General features: G+C 43.4%; 2 protein-coding genes across 3 annotated transcripts; one reads left to right on the top strand and one right to left on the bottom strand.

The window, feature by feature from the left end:
* The first annotated feature begins 270 nt into the window (after positions 1 to 270).
* Positions 271 to 11,808, top strand: TNNI3 (troponin I3, cardiac type). Of its 2 annotated transcripts, none has more exons than XM_072976706.2 (9): positions 271 to 672; positions 1,023 to 1,035; positions 3,123 to 3,308; positions 4,603 to 4,644; positions 5,241 to 5,372; positions 6,470 to 6,559; positions 8,069 to 8,245; positions 9,266 to 9,376; positions 11,694 to 11,808. In XM_072976706.2, exons 1-8 carry the CDS (start codon positions 662 to 664, stop codon positions 9,365 to 9,367), a joined length of 753 nt encoding a protein of 250 aa, XP_072832807.1. In that variant the 5' UTR covers positions 271 to 661; the 3' UTR covers positions 9,368 to 9,376; positions 11,694 to 11,808. The 2 variants fall into 2 exon arrangements, with proteins under 2 accessions (XP_072832807.1, XP_078233148.1); XM_078377022.1 differs by having other exon boundaries at positions 637 to 672; positions 1,023 to 2,330.
* A 3,568-nt stretch (positions 11,809 to 15,376) lies between these two features.
* FGF21 (fibroblast growth factor 21) lies at positions 15,377 to 21,032 on the bottom strand. Its single transcript, XM_020792917.3, has 3 exons — positions 19,041 to 21,032; positions 18,372 to 18,475; positions 15,377 to 16,861 (listed from the first exon to the last, which is right to left on the bottom strand). The coding sequence occupies exons 1-3, from the start codon at positions 19,282 to 19,284 to the stop codon at positions 16,565 to 16,567; spliced, it is 645 nt and encodes a 214-aa protein (XP_020648576.3). The 5' UTR covers positions 19,285 to 21,032; the 3' UTR covers positions 15,377 to 16,564.
* Between the last annotated feature and the right edge of the window lie 1,512 nt (positions 21,033 to 22,544).

Raw genomic sequence — 22,544 nt, 5'->3', positions numbered from 1 at the left:
TCTCCTTTGCAAGCAACAGACACACCTCCCATTAAAAAAAAAGAGGAGGGGGGAAAGTGTGTGTGTGTGTGTGTGTGTGTGTGTGTGTGTGTGTGTGTGTGTGTGTGTGTGTGTGTGTGTAGAACCAAAATGTCTTCCTTTGCTTTCTTAAGATTTCCATCTGCAGAAATCCTAAAGCATCTTGCTTATTAAACCACTTCCCGCTGTTGGAAATTGACAGCATAAGGAGCCTTGGCAGTTTTGACAGCCTCAAGGCTCGATTTTAGTCCATTCCCAGCAACCACATGTGCTGAGAATGGACTGAGCACCAATTGGTGTCAAAAAAAGTAGAGGCCCCTGAGGGGCTCAAAAAAGGTGCAAGTTGGGGTGCCCTGGGGGCAGCTTGGGGCAAATTGACCCTCTCATCGTGCGGACGGTGGAAGAAAGACCAGACCAGTTGACCCCAGAGGTGCACGAAACAGCAGGACAAATGCCTGTCTAGATGTGCTCTCAGTGTCCTGAGGGAGAAAACTGCCTCGTGGAGGGTCCTGAGGGGAAAAGCTAGAAGTGAACTTTTGCCCCCTTGTGGAAAAGTGAAATGGTGCAGAAAATGTATAAAGGAATACAGTACATCTAATGGTTTCTCTTTTTCTCCAGTGTACGTGGGGTGTGACTTCTCAAAATGACAGAACAGTGAGTAATTTTACTCTTTTTATTATTATTATTATCAATGGAAGGGGGTTGGTATGCAGTTTTCAGTGGGATATTTGGATTCTTTGTGAGCAATGCCTACAAAAGAAACATCAAGACTATAATCCAGAACCTTCCATATGCACAGGAAGGAAAAGTGTACCAGCATTGAGGGAACCTAGAGAAAGCAAAGGTTTCTTAAATAGGGAGTAATCCTACTTTTACTTGGGGCTGTAAAGATGACAAAACTTGTTTTTAACTTTAAAAGGCCAGCTGAGAGAAAGGTTGGTTAAGTCTAAGAGGATTGTTTTCCTGTTCTTTCTGACTGATCTGCCTCTGTTTATCTTTCACAGGGAAGAAGTCACTGTAAGTGCCAAAAAGGAGCATCTTCAAGACTGAAGAAAATTATGTCCGTCTGTCTTTTTCTTTTCCTTCAGAGAGAAGGAATTCACTAACATAACTCTGGTTTTCAGAATGTATAACAAACAAGAGAGAGAGAGAGAGAGAGAACAAACACAAGAGTCTCACCGTGCCATTAAGACTAGCAGATTAGGGTGCAATCCGAGGGACATTTAGCCTGCTGTTCGGTTCCACTGTGGGGATGGTTTGGTTTGTTTCTTTTCCTGGCAATCAGATGACATAATTGCTGGAGCAAACCAAATCATCCCTGGAGTGTTTGTGCACACACCTTTCTAATCCCCTGTCAGAGGCTTCTGCTTTTTAGTGAGGATAGGCTCGCTCTAATTTTGTTTGTTTCCAGCATGTGTGATTGCTGGGAACAGACCAAATTCAAGCCCATCAGTTGCCAAGGCTCAATCCAGTTGGAATTTCTGATATTGTGAAGTGGCTTAATAACCAAGCGAGTTCAGCGTATCAGCAAATTGAACATTTCTTCTTTGCTTCTCTGCAGTGGGGGCAGAAGAAGTGAAATTAAAGGGCCAGTCAAGAAACTGGCCACAGCCGAATACATGGACTTGGCTGTAGGCAGTTTCTTGGCCAGTCTTTTAAGATGAAGCAATGAAATTTAGTTATTTTTATTTTTATTTGTTTAAAAAAATTTTTTAACTTCCTCTGTCTATCTACCGAGGAGGTATTCAATTTGCCAGTATCCTGAAGTGGCTCTCTTATTAAGACACTTCACAATATTGCGAATTCCAGGACAGCCAGACCAAATAAGGGCATTTGCTTTGATATACCATTTGGATACAAGGATTGCATCAAATGGCATATCACGTTTCCACCTGACACCAAGTGACCCTACCTAGCTCATATCAGCCCTCTCAGAAAGAGCCCATCTGATTGTACCCTTGGTTTCAGCATGAGCTGTCATGATTTACAATCCATAGCCTTTTCCTCCACAAGTACTAAATGCACAGTAAGTAAGATGGTAAAACACATTATAAAATAATTGCTATAAAAAATTAGTAAAGTCCATCCTTGTTAAGCAACTGTGAGTATTCAGTCTCTATAAACAGCTGACAACCCACAATAGTGATCTCTTCAGACATGGTCAATGTGTCTGTCAGGTTTTTTTTATCTCCCCTAACTACTAAATTGTAACTTTAACTGTCAAGATAAACTTTGCAAGAGCTTTTCTGCTACATCTTGGAGGCTGGCTCCTTGGAAAATGGATTTGCAGGAGATCACCAGTATCAGCTCAGGTTGGAATGTAATGTTCTTTTAACCCTAACACTAAAATCAGATTTGAAATGGAGATGTTGTCATGGAAAGCTTAGATAAGAGCAATGGTGGCTAACCATCTCAGGTGCTGTTGTATTGCAATTCCCATAACCCTAGCTAGACCAACAACATCTGGGGGCACAAAGCTGAAAACCACTGGATTAGAAGACACCTCATCATTGCCTCTTTCCTCACAAAAACTCATTAGAACAATTCTAGGCAATACCTGTTTTCAGTTTCAAAGCATTAGCTCTATTGTTGTCTAGTGACTATATTACATAATGAGCATAAAATACAGAGGTCTGGCATAAATGAAGTCCTGATTTGACCAAAGGTTTAAAATGCCCACCTTCCAAAAATTTTAAACCAACTTGTGATCTCCAGATGCTACTCAATTTCTGGCCCTTCATTATGCCAGCTAGGGCAGAAGGAGGTTTTAGCCCATCATCTGGAGAACCAGAAGCCGTTCAACCCTGATATAAGCTATCAGTAGAAGGTTTAAATTATCTTCATCATATTGCTCCATAATTTACACCATCTGTGAAAAGGGCATGCTTAGAGCCTGAGGAAGTGGATTTTTATCCATGAAAGCTTGCTGTTTGTTTTATTTTTAGTGGTCCAATAAAAGGTGAGTAAAAATCAAGAAAATTTAAAGGCAACACCCCTCCCCCAATATGTATTAAAGTTATCTCACCATATGTTCCTTATGGCATTTTTAAAAAGACCATGTGACAGTGAGCAGAATGAAATTGATGCAGCTTTTACTTCCTCAGTATGAGGAGGAGGAAGAAGAGGAATATGTGGAAGAGGAAAATGAAGAAACTGTAGTAGAGACAAAACAAGAACCACCGCCACCCAAGCCTGCTCCTCCACCCCCTCCTCCTCCTGCAGCTGCCCGTCCCCTCCGCCGAAAGTCTTCTGCTAATTATCGAGCATATGCTGTTGAGCCTCATGATAAGGTAAGTTCCTGGCTAGAGATTGACATGAACTGGTTTGTCCCCCTTTGTAAAAGCGGCCCTCCTCAACTGATCTTCTAGTCGGGGGGGCCCTCACTACTCTAGTCCATGCGCTCGTAATCTCGAGATTAGACCATTGTAACGCACTCTACGTGGGGCTACCTTTGAGGCTGACGCGGAAACTTTAGATGGCCCAGAATGCGGCAGCCAGGCTCCTTAGTGGGGTGAGAAAACACCAACATATCTCCCCCACACTGGCTGCTTTGCACTGGTTGCCCATCCGTTTCTGCGTTGACTTCAAAGTGCTAATGATCACTTATAAAGCCCTAAATGGTTTGGGACCTCAATATTTGGCAGACTGTCTTCTCCCACCCAGATGTACCCGAATCACCCGACATAGCCAGCAGGGGCAGCTGAGGGGTCTGACGCCGAGAGAGGCCTGGAAGGAAAAAACAAGAAACCGGGCCTTCTTGGTGGTGGCTCCTTGGCTGTGGAACACCCTTCCAACAGAAATTCGGCTGGCACCCTCGCTGGGTGTTTTTAAAAGCCAGTCAAAAACTTGGTTATTCAAGCAGTCCTTCCCTCCAGTCAATTAAGTCTTTCTCCTTTTTTCTTTTCTTTGCTATTCCATCTTGGTAATCCTCTCTTTAAATTAATTGTTTTAAATTGAAATTGGAATTGGAATTTTATGATTTTATATATTTTTATACTGTTCTGTTTTATTTTGTAAGCCGCCCCGAGTAGACATGGTCTAGAGGGGCGGGGTAAAAATCAAATAAATAAATAAATAAATAAAAATAATCCCGGCAACAGCTCTGGCTTCTCTGCGCACCCTCTGGACTCCTTTCCTATTCAGACAAAAAGGTGAGGCAGAGACGTCTGTGCTCTTGCTTGTGACTGGGAGATTACCTTGCAAGCAAGCTGGGCCTGATCAGCTGAGGAGGCAGGGCAGGGGGGGAGCAGCGTCTGTGCTGCCACCTTTACGGACCGGTTTGTGCCCATCTCTTTTCCTGACTCTTTTCAAGCTGTGTTGATGGGAAATGGGAAAAATGGAATAGAAGTGCACAAAGTCACATTGAAATGACTCAGATGAGGGCAGACCAAATGCAGGGCATATTGATCCTTTCTTCCTTGTCTGTTGAACTGTCTGCCTTGAGGTAAGAGTGGACTTTCCCTGCGAAGGCCTTCTGCGCTTTGCTTTATTTGAAAGAGCGATTATTCTTGTGGCTTTAAGAAGCTCGGTTAAGGATCCGATCTCCTGTACTAAACCCACCCATTTTCTTTTATTCCGCCACAGAGAAAATCCAAGATATCAGCTTCTCGGAAACTACAACTCAAGGTGAGATGGGGAAATGGATCTGCCGGAGATTGGAATGGGCAAGGAGCCGTGCCAGGATGAAGTAGGGGGTAGCAATGGCACAGTGGGCAAGATTTCAGAGAGGTGGAAGGGGCAGAGAAGCAGGCCAGAGACAAAGTAAGTGGTGGAAAGAAAGGGGGTACATAGGGAAATATATTGAGAGTTTGGAGTAGTGAGAACACACAATAGTTGGTGCAAGAGGCAAGTTTTACAACGATCACTTCAGCAATGGCATATTCGTAGTGTTGTAGGAATGAATGAAATTAAGTACAGTAGGACCCCCTTATCTACAAGATAAGTATCTGCTGATTCACTTATCCATTGTCTCAAAATATTAGAAATACTAAAAGAAAAATCCCATAAACATATATTTCTAATGATGAAGTTACCAGAACTGGCCACTAGAGGGAACCAGAGACCATGCTGTGTTTAGTGTTCACTGTTATATTAGCATTTGCTATGATACACATTTTTCAGCATCCAGGGGGGTATTGGAAACGATCCCTCATGGATACGGGGGTCCTACTGTAAACTTAAAGTGCTCTGATATAACTATGTGTCTCTTCTCTTTACCCCAGTCAATGATGCTCCAGGTGGCAAAACAGGAAATGGAAAAAGAGGAAGAAGAGCATGCCCGAGAGAAAGAACGATATCTTACAGAGCACTGCACCCCATTAGAACTGGCAGGCCTTGGTCTCACAGAGCTGCAGGTAACTGGGGTCTGTGTGTGTGGATGGCAGAAGGATGGGAGTAGTATAATACTACTGATGGGGTTACCCTAAGGATGAGTTCCAGCCCATGCCAATAGGTGCAAATTAGTAGGTTATGCAAAGATGCGTCCCCTATCCACGGGGTAGATTGCCTGGAGCCCAACTAGAAAAAAAAACTATTTGATATTTAGCTGTATCATCATACTGTAGTGTCCAGTTCAAGGGAAGTAATAGGACTACTGTGTTCTGCATTTGTCAGAACTTACCAGGAATCCTGTGCCCACTTCTGGACTCCACAGTTTAGGAAGCAGGATATCAACAAGATGGAACGCATCCAGAGGAGGGTGGCCAGGATGATAAAGGGTCTGGATACCAAATCTGACAAGGAGCAGTCAAAAGAGCTGTTTTACTGTAATCTTGTAAAGCTGTCTTTGGAGACGGAGGGCTGTCATGTGGAGGATAGAGCAGTAACCTTGTCTTCTGCAGCTCCAGAGAGCAAGACCCAAAGTTACAGATTTCAATTATGGGAAAAGTGATTGTGACTCAACATTAGGAAGAACTTTGTAATGGTGCAAGCTATTCAAGAATGGAATGAGCTGCCTCTTAGAGCAACAGATTCCACAATACGGGTGGTGTTTAAACAGAGGCTGGATGGCCACCAGCCAGGGATGCTTTAGATTGGGTGTTTCCTGCTTCGCCAGGGGGCTAGTCCTGATGACTCCTGTGGCCCCTTCCAGCCCTAGTCTTCTATGGTCCTATGATTCTGTCTTTGTTCTTCCTGTGGAAAATCCTGTACAGAGACAGAGGAGATACAGACATGGAGGCTGTTTTCTTCTCTTATCCAGGTGAGTTTGGCTAGACTGAGTGATTCCCCAGCAAAGCCAAGGTGGGGAATTCAATTTCCTAGTGTGCCTCCCTGACAGAGCTTTGACTCAGCGACTCTTAGGGTCCGTTCTTGCTATGTGGTCCTACGATCATCATTATTTGTGACTGTTCTCTGAGCAGGGTCTTCCTTTACTGTTCGTTCTGAGTGTGAATCCTGGCTCAGCTTAAGCTTTGCTCAACTTGTGTCTTCTTGCCCTGTTCCCCTCTGACAGGAGTTGTGCCGGGAGCTCCACAGAAAAATTGACAAGGTGGATGAGGAACGCTATGACACAGAGGCCAGAGTCAACAAGAGCATCAATGAGGTGAGGCCGGGATCCATTCGTGTGAAGCAGGGCTTGGCGTGAGGGCTGGTCTCCCTTTGGGAAAGAGAAGGCAGAAGAGAACCAGGCATCCTTGAAATGATTCAGCTTTTTCAGTTTGGCATTTGCATTATAGATGTGGGAGAGAGAGAGAGAGAGAGAGAGAAGGCACTAATGATACATAGACAATGAGGCAAAATATTTCAGGAGGTTATCCTGTCTCACAGGGCTGTTGTGTAGATAAAATCAGGGAGAATAAAATACATACTACACTGATGCTACACTTGCAAGAAATGTAGATTTTTTTTAAAAAAAAAACTGTGCCTGGGAAGTTTAAGTTTAAAGGGAGCATAACAAGGATCAAAGGAAACAATGGGCAAAAAAAACAACCTGTGTCATTTGTGGAAAATGGACAATACTATGGACAGCCAGTAGGTGTCAGAGTTCGACTGCTTTTGACCCTTGGCATCCCTGTAAGGGCACAATCGGATCCACTTTACTCCAGTGAAGACAGAAAGGGCAACAAGATTTCAGACACCCGTCCCATTAATTCATGAGAAGTGACTGAAGCAGTCTCTTGGCTCTGAGAAGTATCTGAAGCCTGAAAACGAAGCATTAAATAAATAAATAAATAAATAAATAAATGCATGAGTGAATGAATGAATGAATGAATGAATGAATGAATGAATGAATGAATAAATAAATAAATAAATAAATAAATAAATAAATAAATAAATAAATAAATAAATAAAAGCCAATGAACAGGCAATCGTAAACCACATCCAAGTATTCTCTACCTAGAAAACCCCGGAAAGGGTTGCCATACGTCAGAATTGTCCTGATGGCACATAGCTATTATTATTAATTTGCAAAAGGGGCTGTTGTGACAATCACATGTGATCAGCACTCAAGGCATTCCCTCCTCTAGGGGCAGGTATCTGTACCTTATAGTCGGTCCACTTGTTTTCTTCATTAAAGGAGAATACGGGAGAGTGAAAGGCTGCTGAAACCTCTCGCATCTTCTCTGTCCTCTGTGTATTGCCTTGCCGATTTTTCTCTCTGTTCATACTCCTTTCCAGCACCAGAAATAGGAGCCCGCTTTTGAAAGGGAGTTAGACAACAGAAAAACCAGTCCATAAAGCTGTAAACCACATTGGAACAAGTCTTCAGTCTCAGTTTCCATTTCAGAACCCAAAATACCCTTTCCAGTTGCAGAGACTCTTGTGTTGACATCTTCATTAGGCAAACCTCAATGATGATGATGATGACGATGATTTTGGACTATAAGAATCCTTCATCCTACAGAGCCGGTGGGGATCCGTGGCCTTATAGATAAAATATTATTCCATCATCCTGCTCTACTGGCTGAGGGAAACTAGAGTCAAAAACATCTGGAGCAGAGCTTGGAAAACACAGGCTGAGTTCAAGAAAGGTGATGTTTCTTCACTCCCTGCAGCAGCCTTTCTTCTCTAGCTCTTAAATGTGAACAGGCTCCCTCTCTTCTTGCTACAGATCGAGGATTTAAACCAGAAGATCTTTGACCTGAGGGGCAAATTTAAGCGCCCGACGCTCCGCCGTGTCCGTCTCTCGGCTGATGCCATGATGCAGGCCCTTTTGGGCTCCAAGCACAAGGTCTCCATGGATCTACGGGCCAATCTGAAACAGGTCAAGAAGGACGATACAGAGAAGGTGAGGCTGAATAAGCAGGCAGACTATGGGCAGGGAAGGAAAAGAGGGAAGGGAACGGAGAAGGAGGAGGAGATGGTTCTCTATTTGGTGGAACTCCATGGTCTCCAGGGCAGTGGTTCCCAACTTTGGGTCCCCAGATGTTCTTGGACTAAAACTCCCAGAAGCCTTCACCACTAGCTGTGCTGGCCAAGATTTCTGGGAGTGACAGTCCAAGAACATCTGGGAACCTAAAGTTGGGAAGCACTGCTCGAGGGTGAGAGGAATGAAAGGTGTAAGAATACAGATCCCCCATCATTGCTCCAATGGCACAAGGCTCTAGGGGGAAGCATGGGTGGCACGGAGACACCGTGAATCCAAGATGTTTTATCTCCAGAAGCTGAGAATATGCAGGTGGTCCATCCTACTCCGCATGCAGCAGCTGACTGGCCTAGCAGCTGAATAATTCTTCAACGCTGGCAATGAGGCAGTGCCCACCTTTACTCTGAAAAGAGCAGGGTAGCTTAAGGCTAGTGGGCCAGCTGCCCAGCACACTGCACCCTCCCTGGGTTAAATATAGAAGTGCAGGAATTCACAAAGCAGGATAGTTTGAAGCTCCCCAGAGTAGACAGCCCCCTTTTCTCACTAAATGGCACTTACAATCTTAATAACTCACTCTGAGATATTAATAGGAGAGAGAATAAAAGCTTTTGCTACTTACAGTTGAACAGATCCAACAGCAAACTGATGAACATGACTGCTTTCAATAGCAGACTTCAACAGACTCACTGACTGCTTCCAACAGATTCAGGAGAAGTAAAAGGGCCACTAAGCAGAGAGGCGGGGCTCTCTTTGAATTCAGAGGCAGGTGGGAACTTATTGGTTAGTGGTGGATAGATTGACAGTCATCCCAGCCCAGAAAGGTCCCTCCCAGCCACACCTACTAGAGGTAGCATGGGAGGTGGTAAAAACTCCAACACATGACAACAGTTGCTTTACCTAACATCGCCTACCCATCTCAGCTGATCTGTCCTCCTCTTGCAGGAGAATCGGGAGGTGGGTGATTGGCGGAAGAACATTGATGCTCTGAGCGGCATGGAAGGGCGTAAGAAGAAATTTGAGACCTCTACAGCAGGGCAGGCCTGAAAGTCTGAGGTGAGAGCAATCCCCTTGGGGGTGCATGAATGAAAGGAGATGTTTTGATTGTGTTCAGGGGCTTGCAGCTTTGTGCAAGTCTGCCACTAGGAAGGAGGTCATGTCCCTTGAGGATTATTCCAAACCGGGGGGTGGGGGAACACAGAGGTTTGGAATGGCCATGCTTGTAATTCCTTAACGCTGGTCATGACGTCTGGCTTCTGGGAACTGAGGTTCAAATGATTCCCCACTCCATTCTAGCTTCTCTTCCTTCCATCTGCAGCTTTTGTTGAAAGAATTCTGCTTCAGTACTCTAGCCATTTACCTGCTGTGAACCACCTTAAGTCTCCTATGGGGTTGAAAGGTGACCTATAAATAAGATCAGTCAGTAAGAGTAAGGTCCACTGAAATCTATGGGACTTCCTTCTCAGTAGGTGTATGTAACATGAGACTGGCTGGATAGCTCAGTGGTTTAGGGCGGCATCCAGCTGCAGAGCCCGAGGTTGGGAGTTTGATTCCCCACTGTGCCTCCTGCAAGTAGAGACCCAGCTGGTGTGGCCTTGGGCAAGCTGCACAGAAAAAAGGAATGGTAAACCACTTCCAAGTACTCCCTACCTAGAAACCCCTAAGAAGGGTTGCCGTGAGTCAGAACTGACTTGACAGCATATGATGATAATGATGACAAGGACAATGATGACATAGGTCAACAATTGTCAACTGTAGCTTTTTAAAATATCATCAGTGCAGCATGAACATGTGAACAAAAATGTTGCACTATTTTGGCATGCTATCCTTTCCTCTATAGGCTTGTATATTCTTTCTCTTTCTGTATAGTCAATCACAATTTTTTTAATTTCAACCCCACTCACCCCAAAACCAGCACATGATTTACAGAGGAGGTGGAAGCACTGTTCAAATGCATTGCCTGGATATACAGGGCCAAGCTTTCTTCCCCAAATCAAGGTGATTTTGACTACAACTTCTTTAAACCTACCCCCTACTGTCCATTCTGGATGGGGCTGATGGTGGTGGTTGTCAGCAACATCAAAAGGGCACCATCCAGGGTGAGGTGGGGAAATGGCTACATCCTGGGAACCAATGGTTTCTAAGAGATCTTTTAAAAGAGAAAGAGAAAGAGCATGAGCGTTGTGGTACAAAATCCAACATTTAAAAAACCTTACAGAGCTAACTTGGAAGGCTCCACTAACAAAGGAGCTGAAGTTGAACAGACACAAAAGATGGGGACATTGTCTGCTACTTGCCCAGACTTAATCACAGGAAATTATTACCATTTTAATGAGAGAGAAGTTTTATTGCAATAAAATCAAGAAGCAGAGACATCAGTATGGAGCACTTAGATATTTAAAAAATCGCTGTTCCCAGCTTGTTGCTATCCAGGTTTGTCAGGCTGTCATTGATGGGGTTTGTTGTCTGACATATTTTGAGGAGGGGAAATCAGTTTGGGGAAAGCTGTCTTAAACAAAGAGGCAACATGTCATACCTTAAAGACCCATTCATTTGGGTATCAGCTGTTTTGGACCAGCATCCAAAGATTATTGGATGCTGGAGATGCTCAGATAAGCCCCAGTTGTGCAAGGGCCAATTCTGACATTGTTCTACAAACAATGGAAATACACAACGTTCATTTATTTTCACACAGAACTATCCCCAAAATACACATTTTATATGCAGCTTTCTATAAGATATACATTTTCTTATGCAGTTTTAAAGACCACAATGGTACTGTAGAATTTGGGAAAGTATAGCATTCAGATGATAACTATGCTCTGATCTGCGCATTAGTCTGAGGTGCATCAACTCAATTCACTTAAAATGTACAACAAACAAAATTCTGTGATGAGGATATGTAACGTGATTTATTTACCTCTTCCATGAGTACATTATCCAGTTGCAACCCTTACAGCTATCCTATAAGGTGGTGGTTTTCAGCCTTGGGTCCCCAGATGTTCTTGGACTAGAACTCCCAGAAATCCTGGCCAGCACAGCTAATGGTGAAGGTTTCTGGGAGTTTTAGTTCAAGAATATCCAAGGACCCAAGACTGGCAACCACTACTATAAGGCAAGTTTTATTTTTCCCCATATTTCAGATGGAGGATCTCCACTTGAGAGGAAAAAAATCTACCCTGGGAGTTCATGATGCAGGCAGAGATTCCAGCCAAGAGGTTCATGACGCACAGCTTGATCTTGTGCAATGCTCTGATATGAATGAAGAAAGAAAGAGCTTGATCTCATACCAACTACAATGTGCCAGGTCATAAGGGAAATGCTAACACAGTCAAGCATTGATGCTCCCTTGAGTTTTTCTTCTTTTTTGCAGATGGACCCCCTGAGAAGCAGTCACTGTGGAAATCAGCCTGCACAAAGACCTTCCATCCTTGAATGCATTATCAGTCCCTGTGATTTCAATTCCTATAAAAGAAACTTGGAAAATGCATAGTGACAGCTTGTTATCCCTGTGAGGAAATTCCATTTAGAACTAGACTCTTGTTTTTGCTAAAGCAGACTAGATTTGAAAGGACCCTGAGAGAGATGAAATGTTAGAACCCAATTTTAGCACGCACAAAAATTCTTGGCACCATTATCAGAATCTACAAGGCAAGTGTAGAATAGTTTGATATATCCATCTGTCACTCAGTCTGTCTTTTACATTAAAGATACAGGTGTTCTTATACTAAGGTGCAACTATACAGTGGAAAAATGCAAATGGATCTGTTGTTAAGTTGCACTGGGAAGTTAGGTTTCTCTGGGTCAGTTTGCTTCACACACACCAGAGTCAGCAGAGAGGGGAGGAAATTGGTACTTCAGCCTTGTTTCCAGCTGATTAAGGTGATTCTGTTCTGGCCATCCAGATTTGTGAGAGGCATGCTTAGAGTACAGCTACCATAACAAGCTAGAAACAAGGTTGAGTGATGCCTCCTTCCTCGCTGTCAGTGCTGATTTTTCTCTCTTCTATTTTTTTGGTCCCCTAACTGTCTTAGTGCTAGGATAACCATTAGAGATGGGGGTATTCGTATTACCTGCACCACAGGTGCACGTAAGGAGGATACAGCCCCCTGGGGCCAGACCGACCACTCACGATTCTGCTGCTGCCATGATTTCCACAATCCATTTCTATTGCTCCATTGCTCACGTGTATTACAGTAGCTACTCCTGGCAGAAGGTGGGATGACAAGCCTCTCTGTCAGGTTGAAGAGTGGCTAATCCATTGCGAGAGAAACTCTGTGCTGATTCGCATTGACTTGTGCGTCATGCAGTCAGTGGAAAATAATGTGAATTTGACCATCCCAGTTTTGGAGTATTTCCTGCAGTAATTGCCAAGGTAGTCACCCCCTAAGAGAGATCTTCCACAAGGGGGTAGAAAGGGCTTTTCATGTTATTGCAGCCCGGCCCGGTATTTTTTTCTCCTAGAATGGGTATCTTATTCCTTTAGCCACCAAACCACAAGTGAATTTTCATCCGAAAGCCTTGTGGGTGTGGGTGAAGCCGAAAACCATCTTAAGCTGGCCAGATACATCCTTTAGCACCACTGATATGTTCAGTTTGTTTGTTGCGACTTTTGTTTCTCCTCCTGGCTGTTGCTTCAGTGCCATTTTTAAGGAGAATTTCTCTTTCCTGGAAATGTCCACAGTACAGAGGGATCATGACCACACCACGATGCCACCACACCAATCAGATCTGGCTGCATAAAGTGATCACTAACCCAGCTCATGGTGAGGGCAACGCCCTGTTTCATCTTGCCTCTAAAACTCCCCAAACCTGGGAGGTGGTGAAATTTAGCTCTTGGCCTAAATCCAAGGTAATCCAGACTGGTGTAGACCCACTGAATGAGTTGTTGAATGGGTAAGTCAACACTTGCATACATATATCCCGTTGATTCAGTGGGTCTGTCCTAACTCAGAATAACAGTAGGGCTCCACACATCACTAATGGAAGCTTTTGCAAAGCATGGCCCCCCATGCCTTATGTTTCAACCCAGTTTAAAGGCCCTCAGGGAAGGGCTGAGGAAAGAGGAAGCAATCCGCTCCAAACCAAGCTGGACTTCGCTCTGCTAGATCTTTCTGATCCTCGGGAGCAACCGTCTATGCAAGTGAAGACTGATATTATTTCTTGTGCTGTGCAGATGGTAGGGAACAGGAGAACTGGTATTTGCTCTCCTCTGTGTTTATAACAATGTGCCAGCAAGTCAATTCTGATTTATGGCAGCCATTTTAAGGGTTTTCCAAACTGAGACGCCTGGAGGTGCTCTGGGACTGTGCAGCTTGTTCAAAGCCACACAGGCTCGCTCTATTTGCAGGAGGCCCAGAGGGGAATCAAACTCTCTTCTTCTGATTCCACAGCCGCATACCTAAACCACTGAGCTACCCAGCCACCTTCTCTGTGATTAATCAGGATGATACGCATTCTTTACCGCCTCCGAGGCAGAAGTGAGATGACGCAGAATTAACATTCTATCTAGCAAGCTCAGCATCCTCTGTCATCACCTAGGATGAACAAGTGGTCAGAATTTAGAAACATTACCTTTTTCCCCCCTACTCTGCTCCCAGAATATCCCTGGCAACACAACCACCAGATTTTGCAAGTTGGATTTTTAGAAACAGGAAGCTTTTCTAGGTTTTGTGAACAGTTAATATGCTACCTAGCTTTAGCTGGTGGGCATTTGCAGTCATGTAGAGCAGTGGTTCCCATCCTTGGGCCTCCAGATGTTCTTGGACTTCAACTCCCAGAAATCCTGACCAGCAGAGGTGGTGGTGAAGGCTTCTGGGAATTGTAGTTGAAGAACATCTGGAGGCCCAAGGCTGGGGACCACTGAATTGTAGAGAACGTTAGAATTTGCTTCCCCAAGACTATTGAAACCAATAGCGTTAAGCAGAAATTTTTGTGTGCTGAATTCTGACTGGCTGGTTTGTGAATTAGCACCTTGAAAGGGAAAGAGAGAGAGAAGTACCTTATTGAATAAGTTTAAATTCAAAAAAGAGAGTCCAAAGGACAGAGCATCCTCCCTCACCCAAACTTGGCCGTATTGACTGGGAGTGATGGAACGTGTAGTCCAACCCTGTGCAAGGAATCCTTCTAAGCAAGACTGAGGAAGAATGACAGCACTCTACACTCATATGGAATCATTGGCCAATGGCAGTTGTCAATTTTTACCTAAAGTTCACCCTGTGTGTCATTCTAGGCTTCTCCTCTCTCTTTTCATATCATCTTAATGGGGCAAGGTCAGGAAGATTTAGACTTGCTCATCTGAACTGACTCTCATTTCACCTCTAGGCAGTGGAGGTGGTATTTGAATCCAAGGTACAGTATTTGAACATACAAGATGTACCCAGTTTCCGATCACCTTCTCCCACGTTCACTTTGCTATTAAGTCTGGATCAGGTGTGAAGGAAGATCGTTGAGTTCTTGCTGTAGAACTTGTTTTGATGGTACCACAGCTATTCACCAAGAAGCCAGTTGGTACTTAAACTAAATGAAAGTTGGGTTTAATCAGACCATCTCCCGGATTCCGAAGACCATTTTATTATGGTTTATACTTTCAAATCACCACCGGCTCTATTTTTTGAAAATTGTTTTTTATTAGTGTCCATTCTAGAAATACATATCTCGACATGTAGTCCACTCTTATACCATTGACACTGTTCATTGTAAATTTAAAAAAACCAAAGAGGGAACAAGATACTAAAAAGAAAAGTTTGTCATAAAAACTGTTAAACCAGTAACATTAAGCAATCCCAGTGCTGAGAAATGCTTTGAAGGCAGTGTGCTGCTCTAAACCTTTCTATCAGCACCAAAGGCATAGTTTAATTAAAATACGATACTGGAGCATTTAAACAAATGTGATTAACATAAGTACCCTTTCTATGAACCATCTCCTACACAGAATGGAGTTTCTGGGGGTGCTGCTGGTTTGGCACAGAGGAGCCCTGGCATCAGTAAAGAAGAGATGAGGGACATGCAATCCTCCAGCTCTTGTGGGCCTCCAGATTCCCACAGTGCTACCTAGCATAGCCAGTGATGAGGGATGATAGGACTTGTCATCCAGCGATGCCTGGAGATCATCACTTTTCTCCATCCCTTTTTAAAAGCAATGCGAACTGTGAATCTAATCAGTATAAATCTTTCTGGAAACTAATCAATTACTTCTTATATTTTATCTTCTACTGGGAGACCCAAATACAGTGCAGGTCCTTATTCGCTGCATGTGCCAGCCGTTCTAGAAAGACTGCTAATGGTAGGCTCAGAATTATTTTTTTTACTCCAGTGATCTGTTCTGATGTACAAATTGCTATTTTAGGTCCATTTTGGCAGTGCTTTGCTCCTTTTCAGGAAAGAGGGAAAGGACCATGCAAGGAAAATCTACATTACAAGATCATAATGAACATATTTGTGATAGAGACGTAAAACTGCATCGCCATGTCCTCTCCAGGAATGGAAATAAATATGGAGAAAATACAATGCACATGAAATATAATACACTTACATATTTACAGCATATATAAATAACATATAAATTATTTGCCAGCAAAGAGATTTTTCATGTCACTTCTCTCAACCCCCCCCCCCCAACCCACCAAGTTATTTTCAGATTCTTTCAATAAATAAATTATAATAATCTTAGAACTGCAGGGCTGGAAGGGACCCAATGGATCATCAAGTCCAGCTTCTATCAAGGAGGCCCAGTGGGGGAATTGAACTCCCAACCTCTGGCTCCACAGCCAAAGACCTAAGCCACTGAGCTAGCCAGCAGTTCAATATATAAATCAATAGATAATAAATAAGTTATTTAAATAGATAGGAAAAATACAAATAAAACCTTGGGGGGAAAGGCTGACAAGATTAACACATATAACATAAAAAAGCAAGCAACATTCAAACCCAGCCCCCAAGAATCTTTTTTCCCCCCATTGCTAGTAGACTTTTCTACATATGTCACTTGAAGCACGTAACTAGTACATCTGTCATCCATCAACTAGGATGCAGCTATGGCAGGTTCAGGATGCCAAAGTCCAAGATGTACTATAAGGATATCAGTCATTAAAGTCCATGCACCAAGCAAAACAAGTCTTCTTTCTTCTCCTCCTGTCCCAAACACTGCATTTTGTTCTACAGCCATGGAAGACAGGTATCTGTACCCTACGGATAAGACTCATATACCGTATACCCTTTCATCCACCAAAGTCTCCCGGATTATCAGAAGATATAGCTTGGGCTCATGAAGCCAGGGTTTTGGCCCAAAATGCTCATGGGGTCCTCTGATTCAACATCCAGTGTCTGTTCATAGAAGTCGTAGTCTACAAACACGGGTTCAAGGGGGATCTTGTTGACTAGCGGTAGGAACTGGGAGAAGGGGGGTAACTGGCGACTCTGGCCCAGGATCCCTGGATTGCTGAGGCTGACCGGAATGTTGTACTTTTCTGAATAATAGAGGTTGTAGCCGTCACGGAGAACTTTCTCCCGGAAGTTACATGCCTCGTCAGAGTAGGAGAGCTGGGGAAAGAAGTAATTCAAGTGAGAGGATGTCTTCTAATTTTAAAACAGGTATCTGTCTGACTCTAGTTCCTATTCCAGAACTGTAGAATGATACAGCTTTAGAAGGGCCTTCAGAACAATCTAATCCAATTCACTACATCCCTAGCAGATGATCATCCAACATCTGTTTAAACACCTCCGAAGGGTAGGCTGTCTCATTGTCAAACAACTCTTCCTGCTAAAACCTTCCTCCTAGCATTTGGCTGAAATCTGCTTCAGTTCACTTTTTACCCACTGGATGGTTTCCAGACTTCCAGGAAAACAATCTAGAAATCTCAAATGGCAGAAACAGGTTCAAGGGAATTGAGTTATTCTGTGTTCAGCCATTGTAAAATGAAACGATGATTTTACAATACCACATGGAGCTGTAGGCATATCTCATGGGTGTGTGCATTCTTTATACCAACAAATCAATCTAAGATCAGTAAGAGTTGCAGAAATGGGCAGAATAGAATTTGTAACGTTCAAATAAATATGTTAATTCCCTTCACCCCATCTGCCTGCTTATGAACTTGTTTTCTTTGGCAAACAGTTGTATATTGTATGTGCCACAATTTTTAATGGCCCTGCATGATCTCAACATTTGGTTCCGGATTAGAATGTAATGTATTTATTATAAATGTATTGCCATTATTTATTTTCTAACCATCTACTAAGTCTTTCCATGCAGTAACCCAGCACCCAGAAAATCAAATTTTTATTTTATTTTATTTTTAAAAATAAAATATCTAGCCATTATGAGCAAGAAGAGTGGTCTGATAGTGTGCTATGAAGCTCTTCTCGTTTTAGAAGCTAAAAAAAATGACTCGTCGGGTTGATATGCTGTGATCTGCATAGCTCCTTGTTCATACTTGTATAAAGAAAATTATTCAAATTAAGAACAATTTGTGTAAATTGTCGGCTCTTGTCAAGGAATTTCAGTTATCTTGTTCCAGGAATTTGACTGAGTGATTAACTCAAAATATGTGCAGCCCATGGTAATAAATGATTTTGTCCTTTGTTAGTTCTGGAGAGTTTTAGAGGCTTGTGTAATGCACCTGGAGTGCTGCAACAATAGCAGAAATGCATGAAATCAATTTTTTTTTGTTTAGCCCACAGGGGAGACTCACTAATGGATCTCCCAACAAACATCTAGTTTACTCCCAGGAGAGACTAGGTGTTTTGCCTTTTGAATGTCCCTACCTAATCTACCAAACTTGGAAAGCCCTTTCCATCTTTGAACTATATAAGAAGAAGCACTTCCATGTAACACTGTTTTCAGAAAGGCCTGTATTTGCAAACGCAGATGAGCACAAATCAGAGAGAAAAATTAACTGCAGCTACATTAAGTAGCAAACAGTTTTGTCACCTAAAGTGTGGAATGGCTCTGAAACATTTATCCCTTTAAGACCTGAAGATCAGATAAATGAGCTGATTTTTCTCATTTGTTACTTTGTTATCCACAAAACACACAGAAAATTGAACTTACTGAGCCATACAGATGTCCACTGGGTTTCATGCAGAGAAACCTGGAGGTCTTCTTGGCCTGCATGCGAATAACTCCTGGCTTCACAGCTTTGATCTCCATCAAACCTGAAAGATACCCAGAAAAGAAGAGAGAGTGAGAGAGAAGAACCCAAGACTCAAGGTTAATCCAGTAGTCCTTTTTAGAGTTTTCCAGGAGAGAATACAGTACTCAGAAGTGGTTGAACAGTCCCTTCTTCTAGGGGCAGCCCAGGGACTGTGCAGATTGCCCAAGACAACACAGGCTGACTCTTTTCCTAGGAGACACAGTGGGAAATCAAACTCCCAACCTCTGGCTCTGCAGCCAGATGTGTAAACCACCAGGCTATATAATTCTAAAGCTCCCAGTACAGCTGCATACAAAGAAGCCACAGCTTCTTCTTTCTATACCCTAGCTGGCTATGACTGATCCTTTCTTGCTTTGCTTTGACAGCATAGATGACCATGTCCAAAAGATGTGCTGCTCCACACACACAGGACTATCAACATCTGCGGAAATGAAAGGTGTGTTGTCCGTTTGCATCTAATTCTTCCCCAAGAAATCTGGGGATATTCTGTGCCACCCTGACTCACAGATATATCTCCAACCCGAACCGCTTTGAATGATTCCCAAGAGGGATTACCAAATACTTACTGAAGGGGTTCTGGTATCTGGAACCACGCACGGCGCCATCCGGTGTGATCTCCAGGTGGAGGTGCGTTTGCTCATCCGCCGTGTAGAGGTGGCGAAGCCGGACCTGCCCATCAAACTGATAGAGGGGGTTGGAATTTGGAAGAGGGAGAGCAGAAACAGTGGGGGCCAAGGCAGAAAGAAAAATCAGGCAGACGAGAAGGAAGTGGCAGCTATAGTGCCAGAGAGGGGCAGAAATGGCCATCATGGCTCAAATATCAGCCCAAGAGATAAGGAAGGCTGGATGGCAGGGAGAAGTTCAGTGCAGGAAGAAAATCAGGAATGGACTCAAGGTTCTAGTTCTCAGTTTTTGGTCTGGCAGGCTGCACTAGTCTTTTCTTGGGAGAAGCGCCTAAAACTCCTGGATTCCTATTCCACTGGGACTCGCTTTTTCTAAGTCTACGTAGAAAGCACCACGTGCGCTGAATCCAGAAGGAATACAATCCAGCTGCTGAAAATGATTCTTATTGGATTTGTGGGTGGGTTTTTGTTCACATATCCAGATTAAAGGAGGATCCTTCCTTTTCCCTTTCAGCTGCCTCACCTCAGGTTTGTTCCCGGCTCACAGGCACACTGGTATATATACACAAGCTCCCTCCAGGGCAGAGGTAGATGGCCTTCCCCTAGCTTTGATTCTGCCCTCATCCTTCTCCCTCTCTCCCCCTCCCCTGCTTCTCCACACACTCTCTCTGGGTCCTAAGTATGAGTCACGGGGTACCTATCGCAGCTTCAGCACCCTAACATAGGGTCACGAGCAGGCCAAAGTCTAAATATTATCATTCCACAGGGCTTTCATGCTGCCGACAGGAAAGGATGATGTAACCTGGGGAATACAGGAGCAAAGCAGAGCTGGAGGAGGGAGAGAAAGAGGGAGAGGGAGAGGAAGCGGGGATTAGAGGAGGGGGTGGAGAAGGCAGGATTGCCTCAGCATCCTGGCCACTCTCCAGGAACCGTTCTGACCTCTGCCCTACATTCCTTAATCTTTCTGAACTTGCACATCTCTCCACTCTTGGCATCCACGTCCTGTATTCATGCATGCAAAAAGCCGTACTTCAATGTGCACGGGGCCGTTTTGTCCTCTTGAGTCGCTGACCAAACACTGCTGAAAGAGAAGCGATGCACGTTGCTTTCAAAGGATCTCAGGTTCAGTCAAGATCCCCAGGTAGAGCTAGGAAAAGACTCCTGTCTGTAACTTTGGGGAGTTTTCACTCCCAGTCATGGCAGACATGGTTAAATATCAGGTGGTTTCCTGATATTTTGGTCTGCATGGTCTGCCACCGCCACCCGTGACAATTAGCTTATATTCACTGAGGCTTATGGGGATTACTCTCGAGTATTCTAAAAATGACTGAGCACCCGGTTGGTCACCTCTGCTGTAGACAGTCATGTGCTAAAGCGATCTCCTACAAGGCACATCCCTATGTTGCTACGACACAGCAAGGGCCAGCCCTACCTTTAGGTAGAGTGAGGCAACCACTTCAGGCTACAGATGGTGCCCATCGTGACATTATTAATAGAGCTTGGGAAAGTGTCTTTTCCGAACTCCAGTTCCCAGGATCCTGCAGCCACAGACAATGATGATTCAGGGATTATGGTTGTTGTTGTCCCAAAAAAGTAATTTCTTCAGCATCTGGTTTTATACTATCTGGGACAACGGTTCCTAACCTAGGGTCCCCAGATGTTCTGAGACTGCAACACCCAGAAGCCTTCACCACTAGCTGTGCTGGCTGGGATTTCTGGGAATTGCAGTTCAAGAACACCTGGGTTATCCAAGGTTGGGAATCACTGGTCTAGGGAATAATCTGAGGATTCTGGAAGGTGTAATTAAAATAAACGTTACTTTGGTCAAATTCTGAAATACGTTAGATATTACAATGTTTTTTAGTGCAGGCCGGGGATTATCTGCCTTGAATCCAAAACTAACCAGATTTGGGTACAATTTGACTTAGCAGGGGTCAAGATGTACTGCTCTATTGCAGGCAGCAAAATAAATAAATAAATAAATAAATAAAAAATCTTGGGATGGCTATGGAATCCTCTCCCCCCGCCCCCCATCCATCACCCTCTTTGTCAAATAGCCCAGCAGCCTTCACTGGCAGGAACAATCTTTACATCTGGCCTTTCCATTTTGAAAGTTACATCCTTGTAATGTACATAAGAATTACTAGGGGTGGGAAAACTTCTCACCTTAAGGATTGTGAAACATCTAACTGGAGACAAACAGAAGACAGATAACACCTTTAACGGCAACGGGTCACCTTAACGGCAGGTCAAATAAGAAGCATTGGGTGATAACAGGTCGTAAAGGAGGAGACAAATTAACTCCTGAAGTAGATTAACTGGTTAGATTCATGAGTTTTAAAAACATGATAATCAACACAAAAGGCACCACTGATTAATCCGCAGCACTAAGACAAGTTAATTATTTCTAAGATAAGAAATTATAAAAATCTGAGGACAGAAAGCATTGGTGGAAAATAAGCATGCCACCTTCTTTCCCACGTAGATAAGAAGTCTCTCATAAGGAGAGGCCTACCATGCCATACACACATCCACCTCTTGCAAACATAGGAAATTTTAATATTTCAATTTTTTTTGTCCTTTTTAACCCATTAGACAAAACAGATTCAGATTTAATCTATTCATGGACCAATTAAAATATTTATTGATCATCTAAGATGTGCTCAGTCAGATGGTAAGTCGGGTCTCTCTCTGTGTCTCTCAATGTCTCAGTCCTACTTTCTTTGCTCTTGTGTAGCCTTACTTTTTTTTTCTTTTTTGCATTCACATGGGATAATTTAAAGGCATTGCAAACGTTTTTGGACTACAAATCCCAGAACTCCCCCCCCAAAAAAAAAAACATGGCTAGTTTGCAGTACTATGTTCCTCCTGTCTTTGGCTGGTTCAGACTCAGTATACAACCACACAGTGGGAAAAATGAAAATGGATCTGTTGTGAAGTAGCACCTGGGAAGTCAGGTTTCCTAGGTTAATTCACTTCAGCCAACCGCACAGGACTCAGCAGAGAAAGGGGACAAAATCAATCTTTTTTGCAGCTTGTTAACCATTTGAATTCTCTTCTACCCACATGTGTTGCCTGTGCTTGCTTGTTTCCCTCTTCCATCCATCCATCCATCCACTTTCTTTCTTTCTTTCTTTCTTTCTTTCTTTCTTTCTTTCTTTCTTTCTTTCTTTCTTTCTTTCTTTCTTTCTTTCTTTCTTTCTTTCTTTCTTTCTTTCTTTCTTTCTTTCTTTCTTTCTAAGGCTTGCTGTCCTCATGCTAGGTGACCAATGAAAGAGGAATTGTTTCAAAGAGATGAAGAAATTTTCAACCAATCTTGTTTCCAGCTTGTTAAGGTGGCTCTGCTGCAGCCATCCAGATTTGCAGGAAGTACACAGCAGAACTACCTCAACAAGCTGGAAATAAGGCTGACTGAAAACTTCCTTGTCTTTCTCTGCTGATTCCTCA

The sequence above is a fragment of the Pogona vitticeps genome, chromosome 6 (genome assembly GCF_051106095.1).
Source record: "Pogona vitticeps strain Pit_001003342236 chromosome 6, PviZW2.1, whole genome shotgun sequence".
Taxonomy (NCBI): Eukaryota; Metazoa; Chordata; class Lepidosauria; order Squamata; family Agamidae; genus Pogona; species Pogona vitticeps.
This window is presented reverse-complemented; position numbering and strand designations above follow the sequence as displayed.

Excerpts from the sequence above, each read along its gene's own strand:
- FGF21 (XM_020792917.3), bottom strand. The coding sequence starts at position 19,284 with ATGATGGCCATTTCTGCCCCTCTCTGGCACTATAGCTGCCACTTCCTT. Across the intron at positions 18,476-19,040 it reads CAGATACCAGAACCCCTTCA|GTTTGATGGAGATCAAAGCT; the intron begins GTAAGTATTTGG and ends GGTATCTTTCAG. Across the intron at positions 16,862-18,371 it reads GTGGACATCTGTATGGCTCA|CTCTCCTACTCTGACGAGGC; the intron begins GTAAGTTCAATT and ends TTCTTTCCCCAG.
- TNNI3 (XM_072976706.2), top strand. Across the intron at positions 4,645-5,240 it reads CTCGGAAACTACAACTCAAG|TCAATGATGCTCCAGGTGGC; the intron begins GTGAGATGGGGA and ends TCTTTACCCCAG. Across the intron at positions 6,560-8,068 it reads TCAACAAGAGCATCAATGAG|ATCGAGGATTTAAACCAGAA; the intron begins GTGAGGCCGGGA and ends TTCTTGCTACAG.